The 24,444-nt window shown below is 47.4% G+C and overlaps 1 protein-coding gene across 4 annotated transcripts in view; it reads left to right on the top strand.

The window, feature by feature from the left end:
* CLIP3 (CAP-Gly domain containing linker protein 3) overlaps window positions 1-24,444 on the top strand; it is a 46,775-nt gene that overhangs the window by 16,984 nt on the left and 5,347 nt on the right. For 2 of the 4 annotated variants that reach the window (XM_084814739.1, XM_084814738.1), the window contains exons 5-12: window positions 940-1,101; window positions 14,347-14,465; window positions 15,847-16,083; window positions 17,204-17,339; window positions 18,358-18,492; window positions 19,808-19,942; window positions 20,859-20,982; window positions 21,634-21,698. In XM_084814739.1, the coding sequence (XP_084670865.1) occupies window positions 940-1,101; window positions 14,347-14,465; window positions 15,847-16,083; window positions 17,204-17,339; window positions 18,358-18,492; window positions 19,808-19,942; window positions 20,859-20,982; window positions 21,634-21,698 (1,113 nt within the window). Of the gene's footprint in view, window positions 1-939; window positions 1,102-14,346; window positions 14,466-15,846; window positions 16,084-17,203; window positions 17,340-18,357; window positions 18,493-19,807; window positions 19,943-20,858; window positions 20,983-21,633; window positions 21,703-24,444 lie in introns of all 4 variants that reach the window. The other 2 variants (XM_084814740.1, XM_084814741.1) reach the window with 1 other exon arrangement.

Genomic DNA, 24,444 nt, shown 5'->3' with positions numbered 1-24,444 from the left:
AGGAGGAACTTCCTAACAGCGAGATCTGATTGGCAGTGGAGCAGATTGCCTCAGGAAGTGGTGAGTTCTCCATTGCTGGAGGTATGTAAGCAGGGGCTGAGTAGCCATCTGTCAGGGATGCTGTAGCTGCACCCTGCAGTGCAGAGCTTGTGTTGAAGAAGGCGGTTGGACTAGATGATCTCCAAGGCACCTTCCAAGCCTACAGTTCTATGGTTCTAGAAAATGGGGTAGAGAAAGAAAAGCTGCATGTGGCTGCCATCAGATGTGAGGCAAATGGGAAAGAGGGCCTTCTCAGTGGTAGCACCCCATTTATGGAATTCTTTCCCAAGGAAGACTTGCCTGGCACCTCGTTTACTATCTTTTGAGCACCAGTCGAAGACTTTTTTATTTTCCCAGACTCTTAATTGTTAAATGGTGACAGTTTTATTTGCTGTTGTATGCTTTTTAATTTTGTTATATTTCTTTTGTATGTTTTTATTGTGCCCTGCAAGAGGGGTTAGTAAACCACATATTGAATTGAATTGAAATGCTTGTTCAGATCGTCGCTGCAAGCCTCTGGTTCCTACTGAAGGGAAGAGAAGGGAAGGTTTCCAAACAACAAAGCACACTGCGGCACCTCTGTTCCTTCGCAAGCGATTTAAGATAACTGTTTACGATGAATCCAGGATTAGATGGTTCAGGTCTTAAGAATCTTGTGAGCACACCTGGCAAAATCTGAGCTCCTTTTCCCACCAAGCAAAGCAAGATACTTGGATTAGAATGTATCCCGAAGTATCACAAGGAAGATACCAATGCAGTCTCTCCCCATATCCTCCAAAATGCATTTATCTTTTCAAGGCCTCCTTGAAAACAATAGTTTTTCTTTGGATTATGGCTAATGTTGAGAAGGGTTTTAGTTTCCCTAAAACTCTGGTCTTTACTGCCTCCCCACTGTCTCAGGCGATCCTGCTGCTGCTGTGCGTCTCTCTAACCAGCTGCTAGCTTTGGATGCAGATGTGACCCTGCGTAGCCGCTGGACCAACATGAATGCCCTGCATTATGCCGCCTACTTTGATGTCCCGGAACTCATCCGCATTCTCCTGAAGGCCTCCAAGCCTAAAGGTGTGTTTGTGGGGGAAGGAGATAGAGCTTATCACAAAGGGGGTGGGATACCCTGAATCACCAGTCACTTACCAGAAAGCTCAGTTTAGCCACACTCTTGAATAGGGCTGCAATGTTTAATCCATTAATTGGTTGGATTAATTGATTAAACAAATTAAGGCACAATCCTATACACATTTAGACAGAAAAAGGTCCTACAACTCCTCAGCAAGCTCCAACCAGCCATGCTGACTTGCACCCTTAATTGACTAAAAAGGTGTCCTCATTTAAAAAAAAACAGCTGAGAGAAAGAGAGATAAGTATAAAAAAATAAACAGAAGTACTTATAACAACTGCAGGTGGTGAGCCCCATCTTAAAAGAGGCCTTCCCTCATCTCTCAGACACAGGAAGGAATCCTCTCCTAAGATGATCTCTGCTATGACATCTGTGCGCAACATCTAAAAACAAAGAAAGGGTGCGTCTTGCTTCATAAATATTGTATCTATCCATATACAAATTAAATTGATAGATTAATCAACTCAAGATTTCTTTAATCAGGTGACAGACCTACTTTTGGGTGGTAAAATGAATAGATTTCTCTCTAGTCACGCATTTCCAGTGCAGGTGTTTATGCTAAGTGCGGGGTTTAACTGACATTAATTGATGGTGAATACAGAACTAGGAAGTGGTAGTTATTCCAGATAATTGGGTCTGGCTTTGAAGGATGTCATTTTAGGCCTGTGTTCTAGTGTATTAGAGTAACTGGGTTTCTCCAGGTTGTTTTCCTTTCTTTTGCAAGGGAATGGCATCTGATAATGAGAGCAAGGGAATGGAAGGGGTCAGGCCTCTAGTACTGTAAGGCTAGATTGCTCCTTTTTGGAGTGTGTGTGGGGGGTCCATTTTAAATTAGAATTATGCATATTTCAGCAGAATTTCAAACTCTGAAATGTAAACATTCTGGCTTTGAAATAATCTTCATTATCCTTTTTTTCTTAAAACCAGAAAGCGAGTTCCTAGTCCTCAGTAATAAAAGGTTTGTAAATATACAGGCGACGTTGGCTCAGATTAATCCCATCTGTGACTCCCCTTTGTAACAAGCTCTGGTTCATAATATTGAGCATCATTGCTGGAGCTGCAAGAAGTAGACAGCTGCTTTCTCCTTCTCCTCTCCTGGGGATTCACACTCCTTGGCAACCTCACATCCTGAGGCACAGCAAGGTGTTAGATACACCCTGCCACCTTCCAGCCTCTGCCGTTTTCCTTGTTGAAAAAAGCAGGGCTTAACTTGAGCCGCTCTAGAACCAGTTTTCAATGGTAGGGCTCAGCCCAGAAATACTCTGAAGCAACAGTGTGAAAGAAGAAGAAAAAAGCTGAAGAGACTTGTGGGCCAGCCATTTGTGAGTCAGCTATGCTAGTCATACTCATTAGAAGGGATCAGTGAAGGCTGGTGGCTCCTATGTCTGTGGGGCGGTGAATCCACTCCAGGTTTCAGAACCAGTCAGAACTCTGGCCGAGGTGCTTGAGGTGGTCTCTGATGTGCGTGTACAGTCCCCTAACTTACTGGTGTTGGGGGACTTCAACGTACATTCGGAGGCCATCCTCACAGGAGCACCTCGGGACTTCATGGAGACCATGGCCTCCTGGGAGCTGCACCATATTCTAACTGGGCCCACCCATGTAGCCGGTCATGCACTAGACCTTGTGTTTGTTTCTGGAGAAGTGGGGAGTGATCTGGAAGTCAGGGGTATATCCACCACCCCCTTGTCATGGTCAGATCACTATCTGGTGACGTTGGACTTCTCGGTTCCACAACCCCTCCGCAGGGGTGGAGGACCCGTTAAAATGGTCCGCCCCAGGCGTCTTATAGATCCAAATGGATTCCTGAACGTGCTTGGGGATTCTCTGGGGCATGCCAACGGCCACTCGGTCGAGACCCTGGTGGGTGGCTGGAATGCCGCAATCCCTGGGGCATTAGATCAGGTGGCTCCGAAACGCCCTCTCCCCCTGAACAGGGCTCGGTCTGCACCATGGTTCAATCCGCGGTTACGAGCTCTGAAACAGGAGGTGAGACGGCTAGAGCGCCAGTGGTGGAAGTCTCGCTCCAAAGACGATCAGACACGGGCTAGAGCTGTATCTTCAGCCTATCACGCGGCGGTGAAGGCAGCAAAAAAGGAATATTATGCTACCTCCATCGCATCTGCAGAGTGCTGTCCCAGGAGGCTGTTCCAAGTGGTCCGGAGCCTGGTCGGTCCTGTGGCCCCAGAACCACTGGAGCATTCTAAGGCTTCCTGTGAGGCCTTAGCAAGGCACTTTGCAGATAAAATTGATCAGATTAGGTGTGTTACTCTGCACGCTGTGGATACAGTTAGTGAGCAAGAGGCGGCCTGTGGCAAACCGGTTTTGTGGGATCGGTTCCAGCTTCTTCCTCCTGATGAAGTGGACAAGGTGCTTTCATCTGTACGGCCTGCTTACTTGATACTTGCCCATCTTGGCTCATTATGAGCTGCAAAGAGAGACTGGGTGAGGGGATCAGGGCGGTGGTGAACGCCTCCCTTGAGGAGGGAGTGATGCCATCAGTCCTCAAGGAGGCAGTGATAAGACCGCTCTTAAAGAAGCCCTCCTTGGATCCTCAAGTTTTGAACAACTTTCGCCCAGTCTCAAATCTGCCATTTTTGGGCTAGGTGATTGAGCAGGTGGTGGCGGTGCAGTTGAAGGCACACTTGGAAGAAACTGATTATCTAGACCCATTTCAGTCGGGCTTCAGGCCTGGGCATGGGACAGAAACGGCCTTGGTCACCTTGGTAGATGATATGAGGAGGGCTCTGGATAGGGGTGAATGCTCCTTCCTTGTTCTCCTCGACCTCTCAGCGGCTTTTGATACCGTTGACCACAGTATCCTCCTGGACCGCCTGGAGGGGTTGGGCATTGAGGACACCGTATTGCGGTGGTTCCGGTCCTTCCTCTCCGGCAGGTACCAGAGAGTAGCACTGGGAGAGGAGGTTTCAGACCCGTGGCCACTTACTTGTGGGGTGCCACAGGGTTCCATCCTCTCCCCGATGCTATTTAACATCTATGTGAAGCCGCTGGGGGCTATCATCAGGAGGTTTGGGGTGCAGTGTCATCAATATGCGGATGACACGCAGCTCTACCTCTCGTTTAAATCTTCACCAAGGTTGGCCGTAGAATCCCTGTCCAAATGTCTGTAGACGGTGAGTGGCTGGATGGGGAGGAATAGGCTGAAGCTGAACCCTGACAAGACCGAGGTACTTTTGGTGGGAGACAAGAGGAGGCTGGGGGATGTTGACCTGGTGTTGAATGGGGTACGGCTACCCTTGAAAGACCAGGTCCGCAGCCTGGGGGTCATTTTGGACTCCCAGCTGTCCATGGAGGCTCAGGTGTCAGCTGTGAGCCGGAGAGCACTGTATCAACTCCATCTGATACGGCGGCTGCGCCCCTTCCTTCCCGACCATCTGCTCCCATCGGTAGTACATGCCCTGGTCTCCTCTCGTTTAGACTACTGTAATGCGCTCTACGTGGGGTTACCCTTGAAGACGGTTCGGAAACTGCAGCTGGTACAGAACGCGGCGGCTCGCCTGATTAAAGGCAGCCACCGGCGAGATCACATCACTCCAGTGCTGAAGGAGTTGCACTGGTTACCAGTTGTTTTCCGGGCCAAATTCAAGGTGTTGGTTTTGACCTTTAAAACCCTATATGGTTCTGGCCGAGCGCCTCCAGCAGCACCAGACAGGCCGCTTCACAAGATCAGCCTGGGATGGCCTTCTCTCTGTCCCATCAGCCAGGACAGCTAGACTGGTGGGGACGAGGGAGAGGGCCTTTTCTGTGGTGGCCCCCACTCTGTGGAACTCCCTCCCTAGGGAACTCCGTCATGCCCCCTCTTTAATGAGCTTCCGTCGTGCATTAAAAATGTTGTTGTTCAGGCAGGCATTTGGGGTGGGTTAGGGTATTTTAGAAAATGTTTTTATTGTAGAATTTTATTGTTTTAAACTGTTTTTATTGTATGTTGTACATCGCCCAGAGTGGCTGGGTGACCAGCCAGATGGGCGATTAATAAATTTAATAATACATTATACAGTTTATTGCTTTTTAGCCAATCAGGCTGTCTGCACACAAAACAAATAGAATTCTCACATCAACCCAAAAGGGAGACCAAAGTACAAATTATTAATAAAATAACTAACAAGAGCAAGTTAAAAACATTTTAAAATCCTAAAACAATATCTGCCAGAATATTATTACCATGTTTACGGATTTAGTTTTTTTATAACAGTCAATGACTTTCGCCTCTCCAGGGCTCGATTGACAAACTTAGCAGTCCTATATGATGTATAATGATCTGTCCCAGCTAATAATAATCGAGTTATACTTGCACCAGAAGTATCCTCAGGCACAGCTAATAGGGGCTCAAGATATTGCTTCCTCAAATCGATATACAATGGGCATTCTGCTAAAAAGTGTACCATGTCCTCTACCTTGGGGCAACCAGCTGGGCAATCTGCACTCATGCCATGATGGATCCTATAACGTGCCTTCACCTCCATCAATTGGAGTGAGTTCAGTCTACACCTAGTCATGAGCCATCTCAATTCATGTGAGGTGATGGAAATCAAATACGGGGGAGCCTTCCCCGGAGAGGTCATGATGCTTTTATAGATCTTGTTAGAGCGACTTTCAGCAGCAACAGCCATTGTTGTTTGAATATCAACATCCTGTAACCTCTTTGAAATCTCATCCCTAGCTCTATCATAGCCCCTCGCAAGCAAATATGATTGTGAAAAGCCCAACTCAGAGATAGATGTGGTTATCTTGTCTGCCCATGAGCCCCTTCCCATAGCTTCATATGCTAATAAGACCAAGGGGGAGGCCAGTTGGAACACTATCTTTAACCAGAAGAAAGTGGCAGCTTTTTGAACAAGCATTCCCACTGAGTGACAAGCTGTTTCTAGTTGGACAATGGCCTTAGAAGTGGATCTGGGAACGCCGAGTACTCTGGATAGAAATTTATGCTGCACTGACTCCAATGAAGCAATGTTAGCATGGGTCCAGGCAGGTGCCCCATATAATATTTGGGGAAGTAATTTGCTCTTGTATAGCTCTATTAAAGGGGCCACCATCTTACTACCTGGTCCAGCAGCAAAACGAAGAATGGCATTACTAGTTACATTAGTTGTGAGGGCTATTGCATTCAAGTGCTCCGACCAAGATCCTGAACTTTGAAATGTCACTCCTAGGTATTTATATTTGTTGACCTGATCAAGCAGATGGTTATCCAGCTGCCATCGGTATTTTTTCCTCCTTTTGCCAAAGACTAAGATTTTAGTTTTTTCGTAGTTGACCTGAAGGGCTTCTCTCACACAATATGAGCTTAGGGCTCTTAAAAGCCTACGCATCCCCACCTGGGTGTATGACAGGAGAACAGCATCATCTGCATATAATAACACTGAAATATTCCTGTCTTTTAAAAGAGGTGGGAAGAAGTCTGGATTAGATAAGTAGGGAACCATATCATTAAGATATAGATTGAATAAAAGAGGTGGAAGCAAACATCCCTGGCGCACTCCTTTGTTAACAATAATGGGGCCTGAAAGATCACCTGAAGACTCTCTCACACGCAAGATAGAATTCTCATTTGTTGTTGTTCAGTCGTTCAGTCGTGTCCGACTCTTCGTGACCCCATGGATCATAGCACGCCAGGCCTTCCTGTCCTGCGCTCTCTCCCGGAGCGTGCTCAAGTTCATATTCATTGCATCCGTGATGCTATCTAGCCATCTCATCCTCCTTTTGCCTTCAGTCTTTCCCAGCATCAGGGTCTTTTCCAGGGAGTTTTCTCTTCGCATTAGGTGGCCAAAATATTGGAGCTTCAGCTTCATTATCTGTCCTTCCAATGAGCACTCAGGGTTGATTTCCTTTAGGATGGACTGATTTGACCTCCTTGCAGTCCAGGGGACTCGTAAGAGTCTTCTCCAGCACCACAGTTCGAAAGCATCAATTCTTCGGCGCTCAGCCTTCCTTATAGTCCAGCTCTCACAGCCATACATTACTACTGGGAAAACCATAGCTTTGATTAGACGGACCTTTGTCGGCAAGGTGATGTCTCTGCTTCTTACTATGCTGTCTAGGTTGGCCATAGCTTTCCTCCCAAGGAGCAAGCGCCTTTTAATTTCATGGCTACAGTCACCGTCTGCGGTGATCTTGGAGCCCAAGAAAGTAAAATCTGTCACTGCTTCCATTTCTTCCCCTTCTATATGCCAGGAAGTGATAGGGCCAGATGCCATGATCTTCGTTTTTTTAATGTTGAGTTTCAAACCAGCTTTTGCACTCTCCTCTTTCACCCTCAACAAGAGGCTCTTTAGATCCTCTTCGCTTTCTGCCATTAGGGTGGTATTGTCTGCATATCGGAGGTTGTTGATAATTCTCCCAGCAATCTTAATTCCGACCTGTGATTCATCCAACCCGGCATTTCTCATGATGTACTCTGCATATAAGTTAAATAAGCAGGGTGACAATATGCAGCCTTGTCGTACTCCTTTCCCAATTTTGAACCAATCGGTTGTTCCATGTCTGGTTCTTACTGTTGCTTCTTGACCCTCGTACAGGTTTCTCAGGAGACAGGTAAGGTGGTCTGGTACTCCCATCACTTTAAGAATTTGCCACAGTTTGTTGTGATCCACACAATCAAAGGCTTTAGCGTAGTCAATGAAGCAGAAATAGACGTTTTTCTGGAATTCTCTTGCTTTCTCCATGATGCAGCGAATGTTGGCGATTTGATCTCTAGTTCCTCTGCCTCTTCTAAACCCAGCTTGTACTTCCGGTAGTTCTCGGTTCGCATACTGCTGAAGCCTAGCTTGTAGGATTTTGAGCATCACCTTGCTGGCATGTGAAATGAGCGCAATTGTGCGGTCGTTTGAACACTCTTTGGCGTTGCCCTTCTTTGGAATTGGAATGTAAACTGACCTTTTCCAGTCTTGTGGCCACTGTTGAGTCTTCCAGATTTGTTGGCATATTGAATGCAGCACTTTAACAGCATCATCTTTTATGATTTTAAATAGCTCGGCTGGAATACTGTCATCTCCACTAGCTTTGTTGTTACTAATGCTTCCTAAGGCCCACTTGACTTCACTCTCTAGGATGTCCGGCTCAAGTTCAGTGACCGCACTATTATGGCTATCAGGGACATTCAGATCTTTCCTGTATAGTTCTTCTGTGTATTCTTGCCACCTCTTCTTAATCTCATCTGCTTCTGTTAGGTCCCTGCCTTCTTTGTCCTTTATCATGCCCGTCTTTGCACAAAACGTTCCCTTGAGATCTCCAATTTTCTTGAAGAGATCTCTAGTCTTTCCCATTCTGTTGTTTTCCTCCATTTCTTTGCATTGTTCATTTAAGAAGGCCTTCTTGTCTCTCCTTGCTATTCTCTGGAACTCTGCATTCAGTTGGGTATATCTTCCCCTTTCTCCCTTGCTTTTCGCTTCCCTTCTTTCGTGAGCTACTTGTAAAGCCTCATCAGACAGCCACTTTGCTTTCTTGCATTTCTTTTTCTTTGGGATGGATTTCGTTGCTGCCTCCTGAACAATGTTACGGACCTCCGTCCATAGCTCCTCAGGCACTCTGTCTATCAGGTCTAATCCCTGAAATCTATTCCTCACCTCCACTGTATATTCATCAGGGATATGATTTAGGTCATACCTGAACGGTTTAGTGGTTTTCCCGACGTTCTTCAATTTAAGCTGAAATTTTGCAAGAAGCAGCTCATGATCTGAGCCACAGTCAGCTCCAGGTCTTGTTTTTACTGACTGTATGGAGCTTCTCCATCTTTGGCTGCAAAGGACATAATCAATCTGATTTCGATATTGACCATCTGGTGACGTCCATGTGTAGAGTCGCCTCTTGTGCTGTTGGAAAAGAGTGTTTGCTATGATCAGCATGTTCTCTTGGCAAAACTCTATTAGCTTTTGTCCTGCTTCATTTTGTACACCAAGGCCATGCCTGCCTGTTATCCTGGTGATTTCTTGACTTCCTACTTTAGCATTCCAATCCCCTATGATGAAGAGGACATCTTTTTTGGGTGTTAGTTCTAGAAGGTGTTGTAGGTCTTCATAGAACCGATCAACCTCAGCTTCTTCGGCCTCAGTGGTTGGGGCATAGACTTGAATTACTGTGATGTTGAATGGTTTGCCTTGGATTCGTACTGAGATCATTCTATCATTTTTAAGATTGTACCCCTGTACTGCTTTTCCCACCCTTTTGTTGACTATGAGTGCTACTCCATTTCTTCTAAGGGATTCTTGCCCACAATAGTAGATATGATGGTCACCTGAATTAAATTCGCCCATGCCTGTCCATTTTAGTTCGCTGATTCCCAAGATGTCCATGTTCAATCTTGCCATCTCATGTTTGACCACCTCCAGCTTACCTTGATTCATTGATCTGACATTCCAGGTTCCTAAACAATATTGTTCTTTACAGCATCGGATTTTCTTTTCACCACCAGACACATCCACAGCTGAGTGTCCTTTCGGGTTTGGCCCAGCCGCTTCACTCTTTCTGGCGCTACTTGGAAATACCCTCTGCTCTTCCCCAGTAGCATATTGGACACCTTCCGATCTGAGGGGCTCATCTTCCGGCGTCATATCTTTTAGCCTTGTGATGCGTTCCATGGGGTTTTCTTGGCAAGAATACTGGAGTGGGTTGCCATTTCCTTCTCCAGTGGACCACATTTTGTCAGAACTCTCTGCCATGACCTGTCCGTCTTGGGTGGCCCTGCACGGCATAGCTTATGGCTTCACTGAGTTACGCAAGCCCCTTCGCCACAACAAGGCAGTGATCCATGAAGGGGAAAGGCTGCTCAAAGGTCTACAAATGCAGCAAAAAGTGAGTGATAAGGGGGAGATGTATATTTCCCAGCCAAATATTTTAGTAGAAAACAATGGTCTACTGTAGATCTGCCACATCGGAAGCCTGCTTGTTCTTCAACAAGGAGATTCTCCCTGAGCACCCAATTTTCCAGCTTATCTAAAAGATGTCTTGCATACAACTTACTTATAACATCCAGTAGACTTATAGGGCGATAATTCTTAGGGTCTGACCGATTGCCCTTTTTATAAATAGGCACTACAATAGCTACTGCCCAATCTTAGGGAAATTTCCCAGTTCTATCAATAAGTGTAAATAAGGTTGCTAACATTGGGATCCACCAATGAGGATAATCAATCAAGAAATCTGGTGAAATGCCACTCCTTCCGGTGGCCTTTCCGTGCTTCAACTTCCGTATCAGCATAGCTATTTCCTCACAGGTGACTGGGGGCCAACTAGATGATTCTGGGTCTTCCTCCTGCAATGGGGGAAGACAGGCCATCTCATCATAAAAGAGGGAATGGAAGTGTTGTTCCCATTCATGTGTTGTAATAACAGAGTCAATGGATGGAGTCCCAGAGTATCTTAAGTCTGAAGTAAGGTGCCAAAATCTAGCTCTATCATTTCTTTCGAGTGCTGATGCTAGTTCCACCCATTGCAACCTAGCATGCTCTTGCTTTTTTTCTTTAATTGTATTTTTATATAATTTACGCAGTGCCAAATAGGACTGTGGTAAAGGGACTATACCTCTGTCTCTTAGGAGTTTATGTTGTCTTTTAATTTCCTGCTTAAGTTTCCTACAGTCCATGTCAAACCATGGATTACCCACTTTTGGCCTCTGGTTCTTTGACTGGCCTTTCCAAAATAAGAGAGGTTCGACTACTGCTATAATCTGGGCATAACATTCTAGTACTACTTCCGTCTCTTTGGAAGATGACAGGGTATTCAGCAAGAGTTGTACATTCTCAGAATGCCATAAGCGTTCCAAAGCATTTAAATTCACATTTGCCCATTTACGATGGTATGTTGCAACCCTCGTGCTTGGGACTGGGAGCCTATTTTCTTGATTTGCCTGGGCATTTTTAAAACATTCTAACTGGACAATCAGTGGTTGGTGATCACTACATGGATATGAATCTACTCTAAAGAGCGTAATCAGCCCAAACACAGCTGGAGGAACTGCAATATAATCAATTACACTAGCCCCAAGATGGTTGATAAAGGTAAATTCCCCTGTCAAATCCTCGGACAGAGAGCCATTCAGAATGAGAAGTCCAGATTGAAAGATTATTTGAATAAACTGCTTCCCTTGGGTGTTAATCGTGTGATCCTTTGACTGTCTATCCTTTATCAGTGGGAAGTCATCCAGGGAAAAATAGGAGACTGGCTCTATTGCATTCCAGTTTGGGCCAATCCGGGCATTAAAATCACCAACTAATATCAAATGAGCTCCAGATAGTTGGGTCTGCAGGCCAAGTATGTAATCTGTAAGGCTTTCCCAAACATTTTTGCTGTGATGAGTTGATTTCCAAGGAGGAATATATACATTTACCATGATATATGATGTTAAATTAATTTTGAAAAATATAGCCAAAGCCCAGGACTCCAAATTACTGATGAGATAGCTTTCGCCTTTCAATGAAGTTGATATACAACAGGCTAATCCCCCCCACGGGTGTCCCATGCCTCTGGGGATACTTGCAGGGACTTCATAGGTTTTGTACTTACTCAGAAGAATTTCCCCCGTGCACCATGTTTCCTGTAGGAATATGATATCAAAAGATCTAAGGTACCTTCTGAATGAACCATCTGCCCTTTTATTAGACCATCCAGAGATGTTCCAGGAGACACACTTAAGTGAACTCCCCAAAGCCTTATTTTGTCAGGAGGAACAATCTAATGTAATTTGATCTATTGAGGGGTCAAGCTGCACGGCACCATTTAAGCGGGAAGTGGAGTTCTGGATCATGTGTTTCCTTTGAGAATTATTTGCTATTGGGACTACAGTAGTGTTGATTTCAGCTACCACTGTTTTCTGTTTTTTTTGTGGTATCAACTGAAAGTTGTCAATATAAGAATTAATTGCAGTATTGGTTAAGCGAATTTCAGTGTCTAACAAAACATCATTTTTGAGTGGGGGACTAGAGGGACATAAAGACCTAAAGTTTGTTCTCTGAAGGCCCTGATCAGTGGACTCTATATCAATGGTCCCAACATCTGTCTCCTGAGTTGTAAAATCAATGAGCATTTCAGTGTTAGACTGCTCTAGAACATTATGTAGTCGACTTGCTTCTGGGGCATACTGATCTATGGGTTTCCTTCTAGATATCTGCTTAAATAGTGGTGTTAATGAATAAGTTTTAAAGACCCTTCTAGCCCTTACTCCATATTTACCCAGTTGGAGCCTCGCAGCAAAGATTTCTTTAACCAACATTGGTGAGTTAAAAGTTATTATACATCTCTGTAAATACAGAGAGCCTGGAAGTGTGTGTACAGATCTAATATTTCTTATATGAATTCTTAAGTTCAACAATGCATTAAGATTATACACAACTCGGTTTTTCCCCCACCAACTAGGCAGAACCCCATTTGATAATGGTGATATTTCAAAGGCCACTTGGTCTGGGACTAAAATTAAGTTCCCCTTAAAGTCCCAATTCTTCAGTTCTACAAGTTCTCCACAGTCTGCAAGGTTCAAGGAATTCGAACACTGGGATACAGTTGAAGGAACCAAAGCCTGTACAGGTTGTAAAACTGGAAGTGTCATGTCTTTCTGATTTACTTCTGGATTCACGTCTTGTTTTGTTCTGGTATCCTGATCCTTGAGAAGTTGTATAATCTCATCAAGTTGTTTTGTATATCCAGTGATAGGAATTAGTTTATCATTTATAGCTCCGATTGTCCCAAAAATATTAATTAGAGTTTTAAAAATTAACAAGCACTGTTCTGCCATGGTATCAATAATTGCCTTGTTCACATCTTCAGGCTTCATCCCGGTAGTTGCCTGTTTCTCCTCATTTCTCCATTCCTGGGAGTCCTCAATTTTTCCTTCCTGGGACTCATCATTTTCCCCCAAAGGGGAGGCCAGGATTGAATATCGATTAGTAGTAAGGATTGGGAGTCCTCCAGGGGTATCAGAGCTACCGAGCATGAAGCTATCAATTTTAGATTGTAGATTGTTTTGAAACAGGGAAAGTTGGAGACTCTAGTTGGTCTCTCTGTCTCTTTTTCTTACTACACACTGCAAACAGAGGATAGAAAAATCAGGTAGCACCACTCCGCAAGCTCCTCCACTTGATAAATGCTTACAGAAGTCAGCAAAATTGGCAGAACAATGAGGCAGGCGTTCACATGTGCGTCTACGGCTTGTGTGTGCATGTAAGGACTTTATCAGAAGAATTCAAAACATAGTCCAAACACTGAGAGCTCTCGCGTTGCCTCCTCACAGCTGGTAAAAACTTGAACAGATTAAACCTTTAGGGCAGCCAAAACATTACAGTTGCCTGGCGTGCACTACAATAATAGAGGTTTAAACTGGCAAATTAAAACTTAAAACACATTGTGACAATTTAAAACAATTAAAATTTAAAACAAACAAACAGACCGAGGAGCCATGAAATCTACCGCTGCTTGTGCTGACCGGAACCGCTTTAATAATAAACAAACAAACTCTAAAGGAGCCATCCAAGGTGTGAAGCAAAAATGTTGGCAAAATGTAGAAGCCAACCAGATTTTCTAGGATGATGTGTTCTTCTCTCCCCCCACCCAACACCTTTTCTTCTAGGTAGTATTTATTTCAGGGGGGCCAAGGCCCCATATCTTTGCCTTGGCAGGTTTACATCTGATGTAGTGGGGGGGGGGGCGCTCAGGAGGTTCATATGGTCACAGGTGCTCCTTCAGGTACCTTTCCCCCAAGCTGTGTAGGGCAGTTTTCCCCAAACTGATGCCCATCAGATGTGCTGGACTACAACTCCCAGCATACCTCAACCAGCATGGCCAACCCATCTGGAAGGCACTGGGTTGGGGAAGACTGGTATAGGGCCTTTGTTGGTAAAAACAGCGCTTTGAATTGTGCCTGGGAACAACTCAAAAGCCAGTGGAGACTTTTTAAAAGATGGGTGAGATATGTTCCCATCAGCTCATTCTAGTTAGTAATCCTTTCACGGTTTACTGAACCAATTGCAGTTCCTGAACCATCTTCAGGGGCAGCCCCACAAAGATAGGGAAACAGAATGCAAAGACAAACAGCCTTTTGTCCATCAGTATCCCATGGCTTCCACTTCCTTCCAGATCATTGCTTTATACAAAGCCTAGCAAACTGTGAGTACATGTGAAATATTAAGAACGGCAGGTTGGCTCCAATACCTGCTCAGCCTGTATATTCTTTCCCTTTTAAGTTCTCAACTCGACGTGTAGCGATTTCAACCATGGGACAGCCCTGCACATTGCTGCCTCGAACCTGTGTCTGGGAGCCGTGAAGTGTCTCCTGGAACACGGAGCCAACCCTGCTGTCAGGGTGAGAAAAGGAGGGGCCATGAATGAGCCGGGGGCGGGGGGGGATGCATGTGGCAGATGGACTACAGAAGGGTAGAACCAAACGCTCACACCATCATGTAAGGGGTTTCCAAAACATTTGCTGTGTTTTATTGGACCAAATCAGCTTGGATGATACATGTTTCTGGTTTAACAAAACTCTTCCTTAAGCACTGTCTTAAGAGAGCTTCGGTTATTGGGCGGTATAGAAATGAAATAAATAAATTGACCAGTGCCAAATGTGGAAAGTGGCCAGTGACGCTCTGCTACTGAGCATTTTAGCCATTACAGCAAAGACTAGATTTGGGAGATGTTTGCCTGGTGAAAAGGGAGGCCTTCGTGAACGTGGATAGGAGAGGGACCCCCCTTCCTTTCCCAGTCCTGGTCCGAGACCCCTCCCCAGCACAGCTGCAACAAGCATCACCTGGAAATGATGCTGCATCTGGACCACACAGGGGGGGCAGCAACAAGATGCAGAGGAGGAATCTAGAGCTGCCTTCCCTAACCAGGTGCTGTCCAGATGTGTTGAACTACAACTCCCATTATCCCTGACCAGCATGGCCAATGTTACTGCTTTTATTCTATGTTGTATCTTTAAAGCTTGGTTTGTGGACTCTGTGTATGTAATCTGCCCCGGGAACTTTGTTAAAGGGCAGGAGATAAATAATAAATAATCAGGGGGTGGCTCCAGGTTTGAGGGGGCCCTGTACAGAGGGCCTCTGGTGGACCCCTCCTCTCCCAGGGCCCTGCTTGGACTAACCTGGCAGCAGTGCTCCTAGCAGGGCTGCAAGCAGTGCCGGTGGCCGAGTCTAGCTGCCATTTTAATTCCCTGCAGCGCCCCGGAGTGCTGCTATGTCAGGGGTGTTTGGGGAATTAATCTGGCAGTTCCGTCCAGCGGCCCAGCACACTCAGACCTCTGGGCCTGGATGCATTTTCATTGGGGGCCAGAACAGGAGGCAGTTATGGGCCCTGCTGGGGCCCTGGGTGCTGAGCCCAGCCCTGTAAATAATAATAGAGCAGCCTTCCCCAACCTGGTATCCTCCAGACGTGTTGGACTGCGACTTCCATAATGCCCTGTGATGTAACCAAGGCTTGGAAAACTGTTGCTGGATCAACTAGGTAGCAACAAGGTGCCAGGCAAACATGGCTAGGGATAGAATGCCAGAGTTTGGGTGCCACCACAGGAAGGGCCCCTCTCTCCCCAGGGACCACCCACCTAAACCAAGGGACACATGGAGAAGATGTCCTCTGCTGATGAGCAGGTTTGCCTGGGAGACCAGCATCCCCGAGATGGTGTTTATTGTTGGGCACTGGGAAAGAGGACCTCTCCTGATGGCCTCCTTGTCTATTCCTCCTTCCAACAGAACAGCAAAGGCCAGGCCCCAGCTGATGTCGTGCCTGACCCAATGGACATGACCTTGGATAAGGCGGAGGCTGCCATGATAGCCAAGGAGCTGAAGCAGCTGCTGCTGGATGCCGTGCCGCTGAGCTGCAACCTCCCCAAGGTCACTCTGCCCAACTACGACAACATCCCCGGCAACCTCATGCTCATATCCCTGGGCCTCAAGCTTGGCGACCGGGTCCTTGTGGACGGGCAGAAGGTAAGGATGAGGCAGGCCTGGGTGGGTCTCTCTTTGGGTTGGGTGTGTTGGTGACCGTCTCCCATCAGACACACCTCCTGGCTGCTAAGCAAGTAGCAAGCTTGGAAGGCCTGTGTTGGTTCCATTTCTGGTGCCCAGTTTTTCAGCAGCTCTCCCCTTAATGGAGGCCCTGATTCAGCTTCATCCTTGGCAACTACTCATAGGTAACAACAATGGGTGGCCCTGGGATCAGCTTTTGTTGCCCCAGGCCAGGTGAGACAAGAACATCTCTATGCAAACTAGAGTACATCTCAGAACCTTCTGCAATCGCGGAGGAGTCTAGGATGTGCTCTCAAATCATGTAGGGGGACGACATGGCAGGTGCCCTTTGAACTGTACCACTCCAGACCATTGCCTAGTTTGCCTGTACAGTTGGGCCGGCCCCTGTGGATGGGGCTGTGCATCAATATCTGCATCAGAAAATGCATCTGGCCAGTTCAGGGCTCCCCAGGGGAGCACTTCATTGGATATCCAGATGTACATCTACATCTGGAATAATGGGCTCCAGTGACAGGAAGCCAGATTCTAGCTGAACATCAGGAAAAACTTCCTGACTGTTAGGGCAATAAGACAGTGGAACCAATTACCCAGGGAGGCGGTGGGCTCTCCCGCACTGGAGGCATTCAAGACTTGGCTGGACAGCCATCTGTCAGGGATGCTCTGACTTGGATTCCTGCACTATAGGCCCCTTCCAACCCTACTGTTCTATGATTCTATGATTCCTGAATCAGCGATGCATGCAGAAGGCTGTTTCCATTTCTGGATCTCCCTTGCTGAACTGGGGCAGGGAGTCTCTGCTATTTAATGTTCTGCTCTTGGAAGAGGCAGGCCATTTATTTGGAAGAACCAGCCTTGAATGCCATTTTCTTGGTGAAAAGGTGGGGTACAAATCGAATCAAGCATATGAATTGCCCAAGGGTGTAAAACCAGGGCTCCAAGAGCATGTGAAAAGTGCCCACTTCCCATTAGATTCTGACTGCGGTGATGCCGGCGTAGCCCGAGAGGATTGTTGCACGTAGGTGCGTCTCCATGCTTCTCCTCCTCTCTGCATTTGAACCTATCCCATCATGCCCCACTGCAGGTGGGCACCTTGCGTTTTTGTGGCACCACGGAGTTTGCCAGCGGCCAGTGGGTGGGCGTGGAGTTGGACGAGCCTGATGGCAAGAACGACGGCGGCGTGGGAGGAATCCGCTACTTTATTTGCCCTCCAAAGCACGGTAATTTGAAACACAGCTGCGTACGCTTTGCACCGATGCTCAGATCCAGCACCCATCAAAGTAAAGGACACAAATATCGAATCTAGAAGTAGAAAAATGAACTGCCTGGGTTCTCCCCCGGCAGAGAGGCTGAGCACACCCCTGAGGTTACCTTCTGGGCTGATGCAGTGAGGCTGGGCAAGGCTTTGACAGCCGAAGTGGACTCCCCCACGCCCACCATCTAGCCCCCTGGAAACACTACACAGAGAGTCAGGAGATCATGGCGAATGGGGTGGGTTGTGGTGTGGAGCAGCTGTGGGATCCCCCCCCAATCAGCAAAGGGACCTTCCAGAGCCCGGATCTGAATCGGCAGGGGCTGTAGCTCAGTGGCAGAGCCCCCGCTTTGCATGCGGAAGGTCCCAGGATCAGTCCCCGGCAGCATCTCCAGGTTGGGCTGGGAAAGAATCCTGCCTGCAACTCTGGAGAGCCATCGCTGCTGGTCAGTGTCGACAGTACCGGGCTAGATGGACCCAGGGTCTGACTCGGTATAAAGCAGCTTCCTCATTTCCTACGGCTGGGGCTTTCCCCCGTGGGGTGTCTTCTCCAGGCGGAAGGAGATCAGGCCGACTGACTGGGCGGGGCGAGACGGAGAGTGGGGCGGGCACCCCTGGCAAGGGGATGACACAATTTTTCTCTGGAGCCCCGCGGATTTCTTGTGGGACTCCAGAGGGCCAGGGGGCGCTTGTGCGGCTGGCCATGCTTCTTTTAAAGGGGCCGGGTAACAGGCTGAGGAGGAGGTGGCAGCCTGACTCCTGCAGCAGCAGGGCTGAGCGCTTCGGAAGGAGGGGGAGAGGGCAGCAGGGTGTTGTCCCCCTCCTCCCCTCTGTATCTGGGGCTATGGTGGAGGATAGACAACCAGGTGGCTCAGCAAGGCCATGAACAGCTAGCCCAGTTGGGAGCCTTTTTGTGGACATAACTTGCACATAATCTCAGTGAGGTGAGCCTTGGGCCGCTATTGTCTCCCGCCTTGCCTTCTCAGGAGTGTTTGCTTCAGTGTCCAAGGTTTCCAAAGCCGCCGACCAGACGCCTTCGTCAGTAACCTCCACCCCACGAACCCCTCGCATGGACTTTTCCCGCATGACTGCAAAGGGCCGGAAGGACAAGGACAAGAAAGGTAGCAGGAGGCTCAGAAGCTGCCAGGGAAGGCACCCAGACGAGGGCCAGCAGGAATCCTCCTCCTCCTCCCACTTCTGCCATTGGCTAAGCTGCTCATGTCCTAGATGCGGGGTGGTGTCAGGGTGCCCCTGTCGCCTCCTGAATCCTCCAGTAGCCAGAATCAGCGCTCATACAAAAAGGGCTGCTTTCCAAGGCTTTAATTCCATTCAACCTAATGAAGCATACAGATGCTAATTGCCTGAGACTCAGAGGAACTACAAAGGAACAGCCATTCTAGGGGTTTCTAAGGGTTAGGATGTCAATTGATCTCCGTTTCGGAAAAACGCGGCAATTCTCTGAACTTAAGGGGTGGGAGGGGAAGATCTCCCCTCTCCCGTGGGGCCTCGGGGCGCAGCTGTTGACGTTGAGCCAATCGGGCTGAGCACCTAAGCTCGGCTCCTGCAATCTCTGGCTTGTGCCTGCGCCTGCGCCTCACATCTAGAAGCTCAAGTTGTCCCTCCCTTTCCATGCCTGGGTCGCTGTCGCTCCCAGGGATGTGAGCAGGGGGGGCCTCCCCCTCCAGCTGCGCCTCTGAAGTCTGAGAGAGTTCCTCTCCCACGAATTGTATCTCCTCCTCAGAACCAGAGCTGCCTTGGGACTCTATGGGTTCCGATACAACCCTGACGGGTGGGTGGGTGTGCAGGGCAGGGCAGGCAGGCACAGGAAGGAAGGAGAAGTGGATGTCTAGGAGAGGAGGAGGCAAGGGGCTCAGAAGGGCAGCTAGGAAAGGGTGATGGGGGTGAGGAGTGATCCAAAGGTCTAGCGTTGCTCTGGGACATTGTGGGGAATTAAAAGAGCGCCTCAGCCTCGCTGTCCAGCAGCGCTTGGAATGCTGGCACTGCAGCCCGGTAAGCGCACCAGGGCCTCTTGAGAGAAAAGGGCCCCCCAGCGCTGGAGCCAGTCGTGGGAAGAGGTCAGGGGCAGCCACATGGAGGAGTGTGAAAAGGAAGGAGAACTCAGATGGGAAGAAAGATGTACAAGGCCAGGCACTGCAGAGGTGGTGGGTCATGCATCGATTTGAAAAGACCAGCCTAATGTTTGGCTGCAAGTACTTATCTAAATATGAATGGAAAATGATGCTTTCCAGCTAAGGATGTAACATGGTGAACGTGCCATAGTTACCCAAGTTACAATCCCAATAACAAATAATTATGTGGCCAAACCTTCCACAAGAGAGAGAGAGGGAGAGAGAGGATGCCCACCAAAGAATCATAGGAATCCCACTTAAGTAAACCAAAAGATCTCGATCTCATTTCTCTTTCCCATTTGTCCAGCTCTCAGGAAGAAGTCCTTATCTGTCGGCAGCCTGGACCGTGAAGGGCTGAAGATTGAGATTGGGGATCAGGTCCTGGTGGCGGGACAGAAACAAGGCATCATCCGTTTCTACGGGAAGACGGATTTTGCACCAGGTAAGAAAGGCAGGTGGGTTTGGTGGGAAGGAGGAGTGAGGCTGATATACAGCACCTTAGGGCTATGGAACACACCTCAGCAGTGTGATCCATAGCCCTACGGGCGGCCTCGATCTGAATGTCCTGCGTTAGAGTTCTCCATCTGTCATAGACTCACTGTGTGATCTTAGTTAAGATGCCCTCAGTTTCACCTCTCTAAAATGGGAATAATAGCAGCCTACCTCACATAGTGTGTTTTTGGGAGGAAATGGATGGGGTAGAAACAACAATAAAGACTGCAAAGCATTCTGCAGGACTAAGGCTGTAGTCCTCAGTATACTAATTTGAAAGTGGGGCCCCTTGGAAATCTATGAGATATAATTCTGTCAGGACGCCCACCATCAAGTGCTGCACCCTTGGAGTACACTCGAAGTTGCTCACTTGGAGCTTTGCCCTGTTGTGATCTGAGGGTCCCTTTACAAGCCCAGGATAGGACTGTCTCTGCGGTTAGGGCTGGGCTGCAAGTCTTATAAACTACAAGTCTGCGGCCAAAGAACTGGCTTAAAGGAAAAATGTGGAGTTCAGCCCCCACCCTGCTCTCCTGCCACGCCTTTTTGCTATTCTTCCTTAAGGCTCCCTGCCTCCTCAACCCCAGTCTTGCCCCACAAAGCTATTGTCCCTAGAGCCCAGGTGAGGTTTTACTCCAGTACAAGACTGAAAACATTCCCTTCCCTCACAGAAATTGGATTACCAACATTCTGGCAGCTCTGTCCCTGAGCCAGTTGTGGACATGTTTGTGAACATTCTGTGTCATCTCATTGGCCGATCCAATTACATTAGATGCTTCACCGCCCCAAGCAAAGTGCAACATAGATCATTAGCAGTAGTAATAATAAAAGACTAGTTTTCCTTCTTTTCTGTCTCCATCTCTCTGCAGGCTACTGGTTTGGTATTGAACTTGACAAGCCCACAGGCAAACATGATGGCTCTGTCTTTGGAGTTCGCTATTTCTCATGCGCCCCTAAGCACGGAGTCTTTGCTCCTCCTTCCAGAGTCCAGAGGTAGGTTGGGTTATTTTGAATGCCAGAAACTTGTGAAATAGTAACCGAAGAAAGAGCGCCTCCATCCACACGTGCACAGGCTTCCTTCCCCTCTTCCACTGCATAACCACAACTCCCCCACAGATATGAGTTCAGGGTGCAGAAGGCCCAGGCATTTCTTACTGGCTGGGAATTCAGTGCACAGCCGTCGCAAGCCACAAGAAAGGCAGGACCTAGCTGCTGGATGGGCCCGCACCAAACGAAAGTGCATGCGCAAGGTTGAGCATGGGTTGTCTTTGAGCTGGAGGTTGTTGTGGGCTGTTGTGTTGTGTGAACCCAGCCACGCTAACAAAACGTGGTTTGTTGACCGCAAACAACCCATGAAGAGGACCCATGGTTCATTGCTGGGTTGTGAATTGAGGCTTGTTCATGGTTCTGCGTGTCAAGAACAACCTAAGTTCAGTGGCTATCCACACTCAACCTATACTCAACCTTGAGTATGGGTTGAGTGCAGGTTTTCATACTGTGGGAACCAGGTCCCTGTCACTCATGCCTTGATGGCAGCACTGGCTCCAGAGGGGGCGGGCGGGAGGAGGCATCCTGATGATTAACCCACTTCCATGCTTTCATTGCTCTTAAACTATGAATTAATTGCAACCCTCTCTGCTGCAGAATTGGAGGCCCAAAGGATCCCCAGGGAGACGGCAATCCAGCGAAGAAGGTCCACCAAGTCACTAGTAGGTACACCCTGGACTTTGCTCATCTTCCACTTGAGTAAAGATGCAGTAAAAGACTTGTCAACTATTCCCTACCCTGCCCCGCCCTGGGCTCCTGCACTTTTCAGTGTGGCCTAACAAGCAGACGTTCTGCAAGTGGCGCTTTCCCACAAATGCCATGGCATGAAAAGCCTTGTCTGCGGAATTTCAGTGAAAGGAATAAGAGCCCTGCCAGGAGGGCTGGGGAGGGATATTTGGCAACCCTCTACAGGAACCACTGGGGGAAGTAGAGGGCTGAATTGCCACTTGGCAGTTGTCAAGTGAGACTCTGTAACTAGTTGTTGTTTATTCGTTCAGTTGCTTCCGACTGTTTGTGACTTCGTGGACCAGCCCACGCCAGAGCTTCCTGTCGGCTGTCGCCACCCCCCGCTCCCCCAAGGTCGAGCCTGTCACCTCCAGAATATCATCCATCCATCTTGCCCTTGGTCGGCCCCTCTTCCTTTTGCCTTCCACTTTCCCTAGCATCAGCGTCTTCTCCAGGGTATCCTGTCTTCTCATTATGTGGCCAAAGGACTTCAGTTTTGCCTTTAATATCATTCCCTCAAGTGAGCAGTCTGGCTTTATTTCCTGGAGTACGGACTGGTTTGATCTTCTTGCAGTCCAAGGCACTCTCAGAATTTTCCTCCAGCACCACAGTTCAAAAGCATCTATCTTCCTTCGCTCAGCCTTCCTTATGGTCCAGCTCTCGCAGCCATAGGTTACTATGGGGAATACCATTGCTTTAACTGTGTGGACCTTTGTTGTCAGTGTGATGTCTCTGCTGTTAACTATTTTATCAAGATTCGTCATTGCTCTCCTCCCAAGAAGTAAATCTTCTGATTTCCTGCCTGCAGTCAGCGTCTGCAGTAATCTCTGCGCCTAGAAAGACAAAGTCTGTCACTGCCTCCACGTATTCTCCCTCTCTTTGCCAGTTATCAATCAAGCTGGTTGCCATAATCTTGGTTTTTTTGAGGTTTAACTGCAACCCAGCTTTTGCACTTCCTTCTTTCACCTTCGTCATAAGGTTCCTCAGCTCCTCCTCGCTTTCAGCCATCAAAGTGGTATCATCTGCATATCGGAGATTGTTAATGTTTCTTCCAGCAATTTTAACTCCAGCCTTGGCTTCATCAAGCCCAGCACGTCGCATGATGTTCTGCGTACAGGTTGAATAGGTAGGGGGAGAGTATACAACCCTGCCGTACTCCTTTCCCAATCTTAAACCAGTCCGTTGATCCGTGGTCTGTTCTTACCATTGCTACTTGGTCGTTATACAGATTCCTCAGGAGGCAGACAAGATGACTTGGTATCCCCATACCACCAAGAACTTGCCACAATTTGTTATGACCCACACAGTCAAAGGCTTTAGAATAGTCAATAAAACAGAAATAGATGTTTTTCTGAAACTCCCTGGCTTTCTCCATTATCCAGCGGATATTGGCAATTTGGTCTCTAGTTCCTCTGCCTTTTCTAAACCCAGCTTGTACATCTGGCAATTCTCGTTCCATGAATTGCTGGAGTCTACCTTGCAAGATCTTGAGCATGACCTTGCTGGCATGTGAAATAAGTGCCACTGTTCGATAGTTTGAACATTCTTTGATGCTTCCCTTTTTTGGTATGGGGATATAGGTTGATTTTTTCCAATCTGTTGGCCATTCTTGTGTTTTCCAAATTTGCTGGCATATGGCATGCATCACCTTGACAGCATCATCTTGCAAGATTTTAAACAGTTCAGCTGGGATACCATTGTCTCCTGCTGCCTTGTTATTAGCAATGCTTCTTAAGGCCCATTCAACCTCACTCTTCAGGATGTCTGGCTCGAGCTCACTGACCACACCGTCAAATCTATCCCCGATATTATTATCCTTTCTTATACAGATCTTCTGTATATTCTTGCCACCTTTTCTTGCTTCTGTTAGGTCCTTGCCATCTTTGTTTTTGATCATACCCATTTTTGCCTGGAGTTTACCTCCAATGTTTCTAATTTTCTGGAAGAGGTCTCTTGTCCTTCCTATTGTATTATCTTCTTCCACTTCCGTGCATTGCTTGTTTAAAAATAATTCCTTATCTCTTCTGGCTAACCTCTGGAATTTTGCATTTAATTGGGCATATCCCCCTATCATTGTTGCCTTTTGCTTTCCTTCTTTCTTGGGCTGCTTCCAGTGTCTCAGCAGACAGCCATCTTGCCTTCTTGGTTTTCTTTTTCTTTGGGACGTTTTTTGTTGCCGCCTCCTGAACAATGTTGCGAACTTCTGTCCATAGTTCTTCCGGGACCCTATCTACTAAATCTAGTCCCTTAAATCTATTCTTCACCTCCACTGCATATTCATTAGGAATATTAGTGAGCTCATATCTAACTGATCTGTGGGTCTTCCCTATTCTCTTTCGTCTGATTCTAAATTGTGCAATAAGAAGTTCGTGATCTGAACTACAATCAGCTCCAGGTCTTGTTTTTACCAACTGCATAGATGTTCGCCACCTTTGGCTACAAAGGATGTAGTCAATCTGATTTTGGTTCCATAACTGGGCACATTGTAAAAACAAAACCAGAAAAAAAAATTCATTTTAAGAGAATATAATTTTCCTTTTTGCAAGACAAAATTAGGGGAATGTGCTTGAGATCCATTGTGTTCAATCTCCAAGATGGTGTACATAACCTCTTCCCCCTCTGGACTTCCAGTGGCTGAAAAGATGCCACCTCATGCAGGAGAGGCGCAGTCAGGCAGATGAG

Source organism: Heloderma suspectum, chromosome 10 (assembly GCF_057233095.1).
Source record: "Heloderma suspectum isolate Gila_16-S chromosome 10, 16-S_ref, whole genome shotgun sequence".
Taxonomy (NCBI): Eukaryota; Metazoa; Chordata; class Lepidosauria; order Squamata; family Helodermatidae; genus Heloderma; species Heloderma suspectum.
Note: the sequence above shows the minus strand (reverse complement) of the source record. Positions and strands in the feature narration are given on the sequence as shown.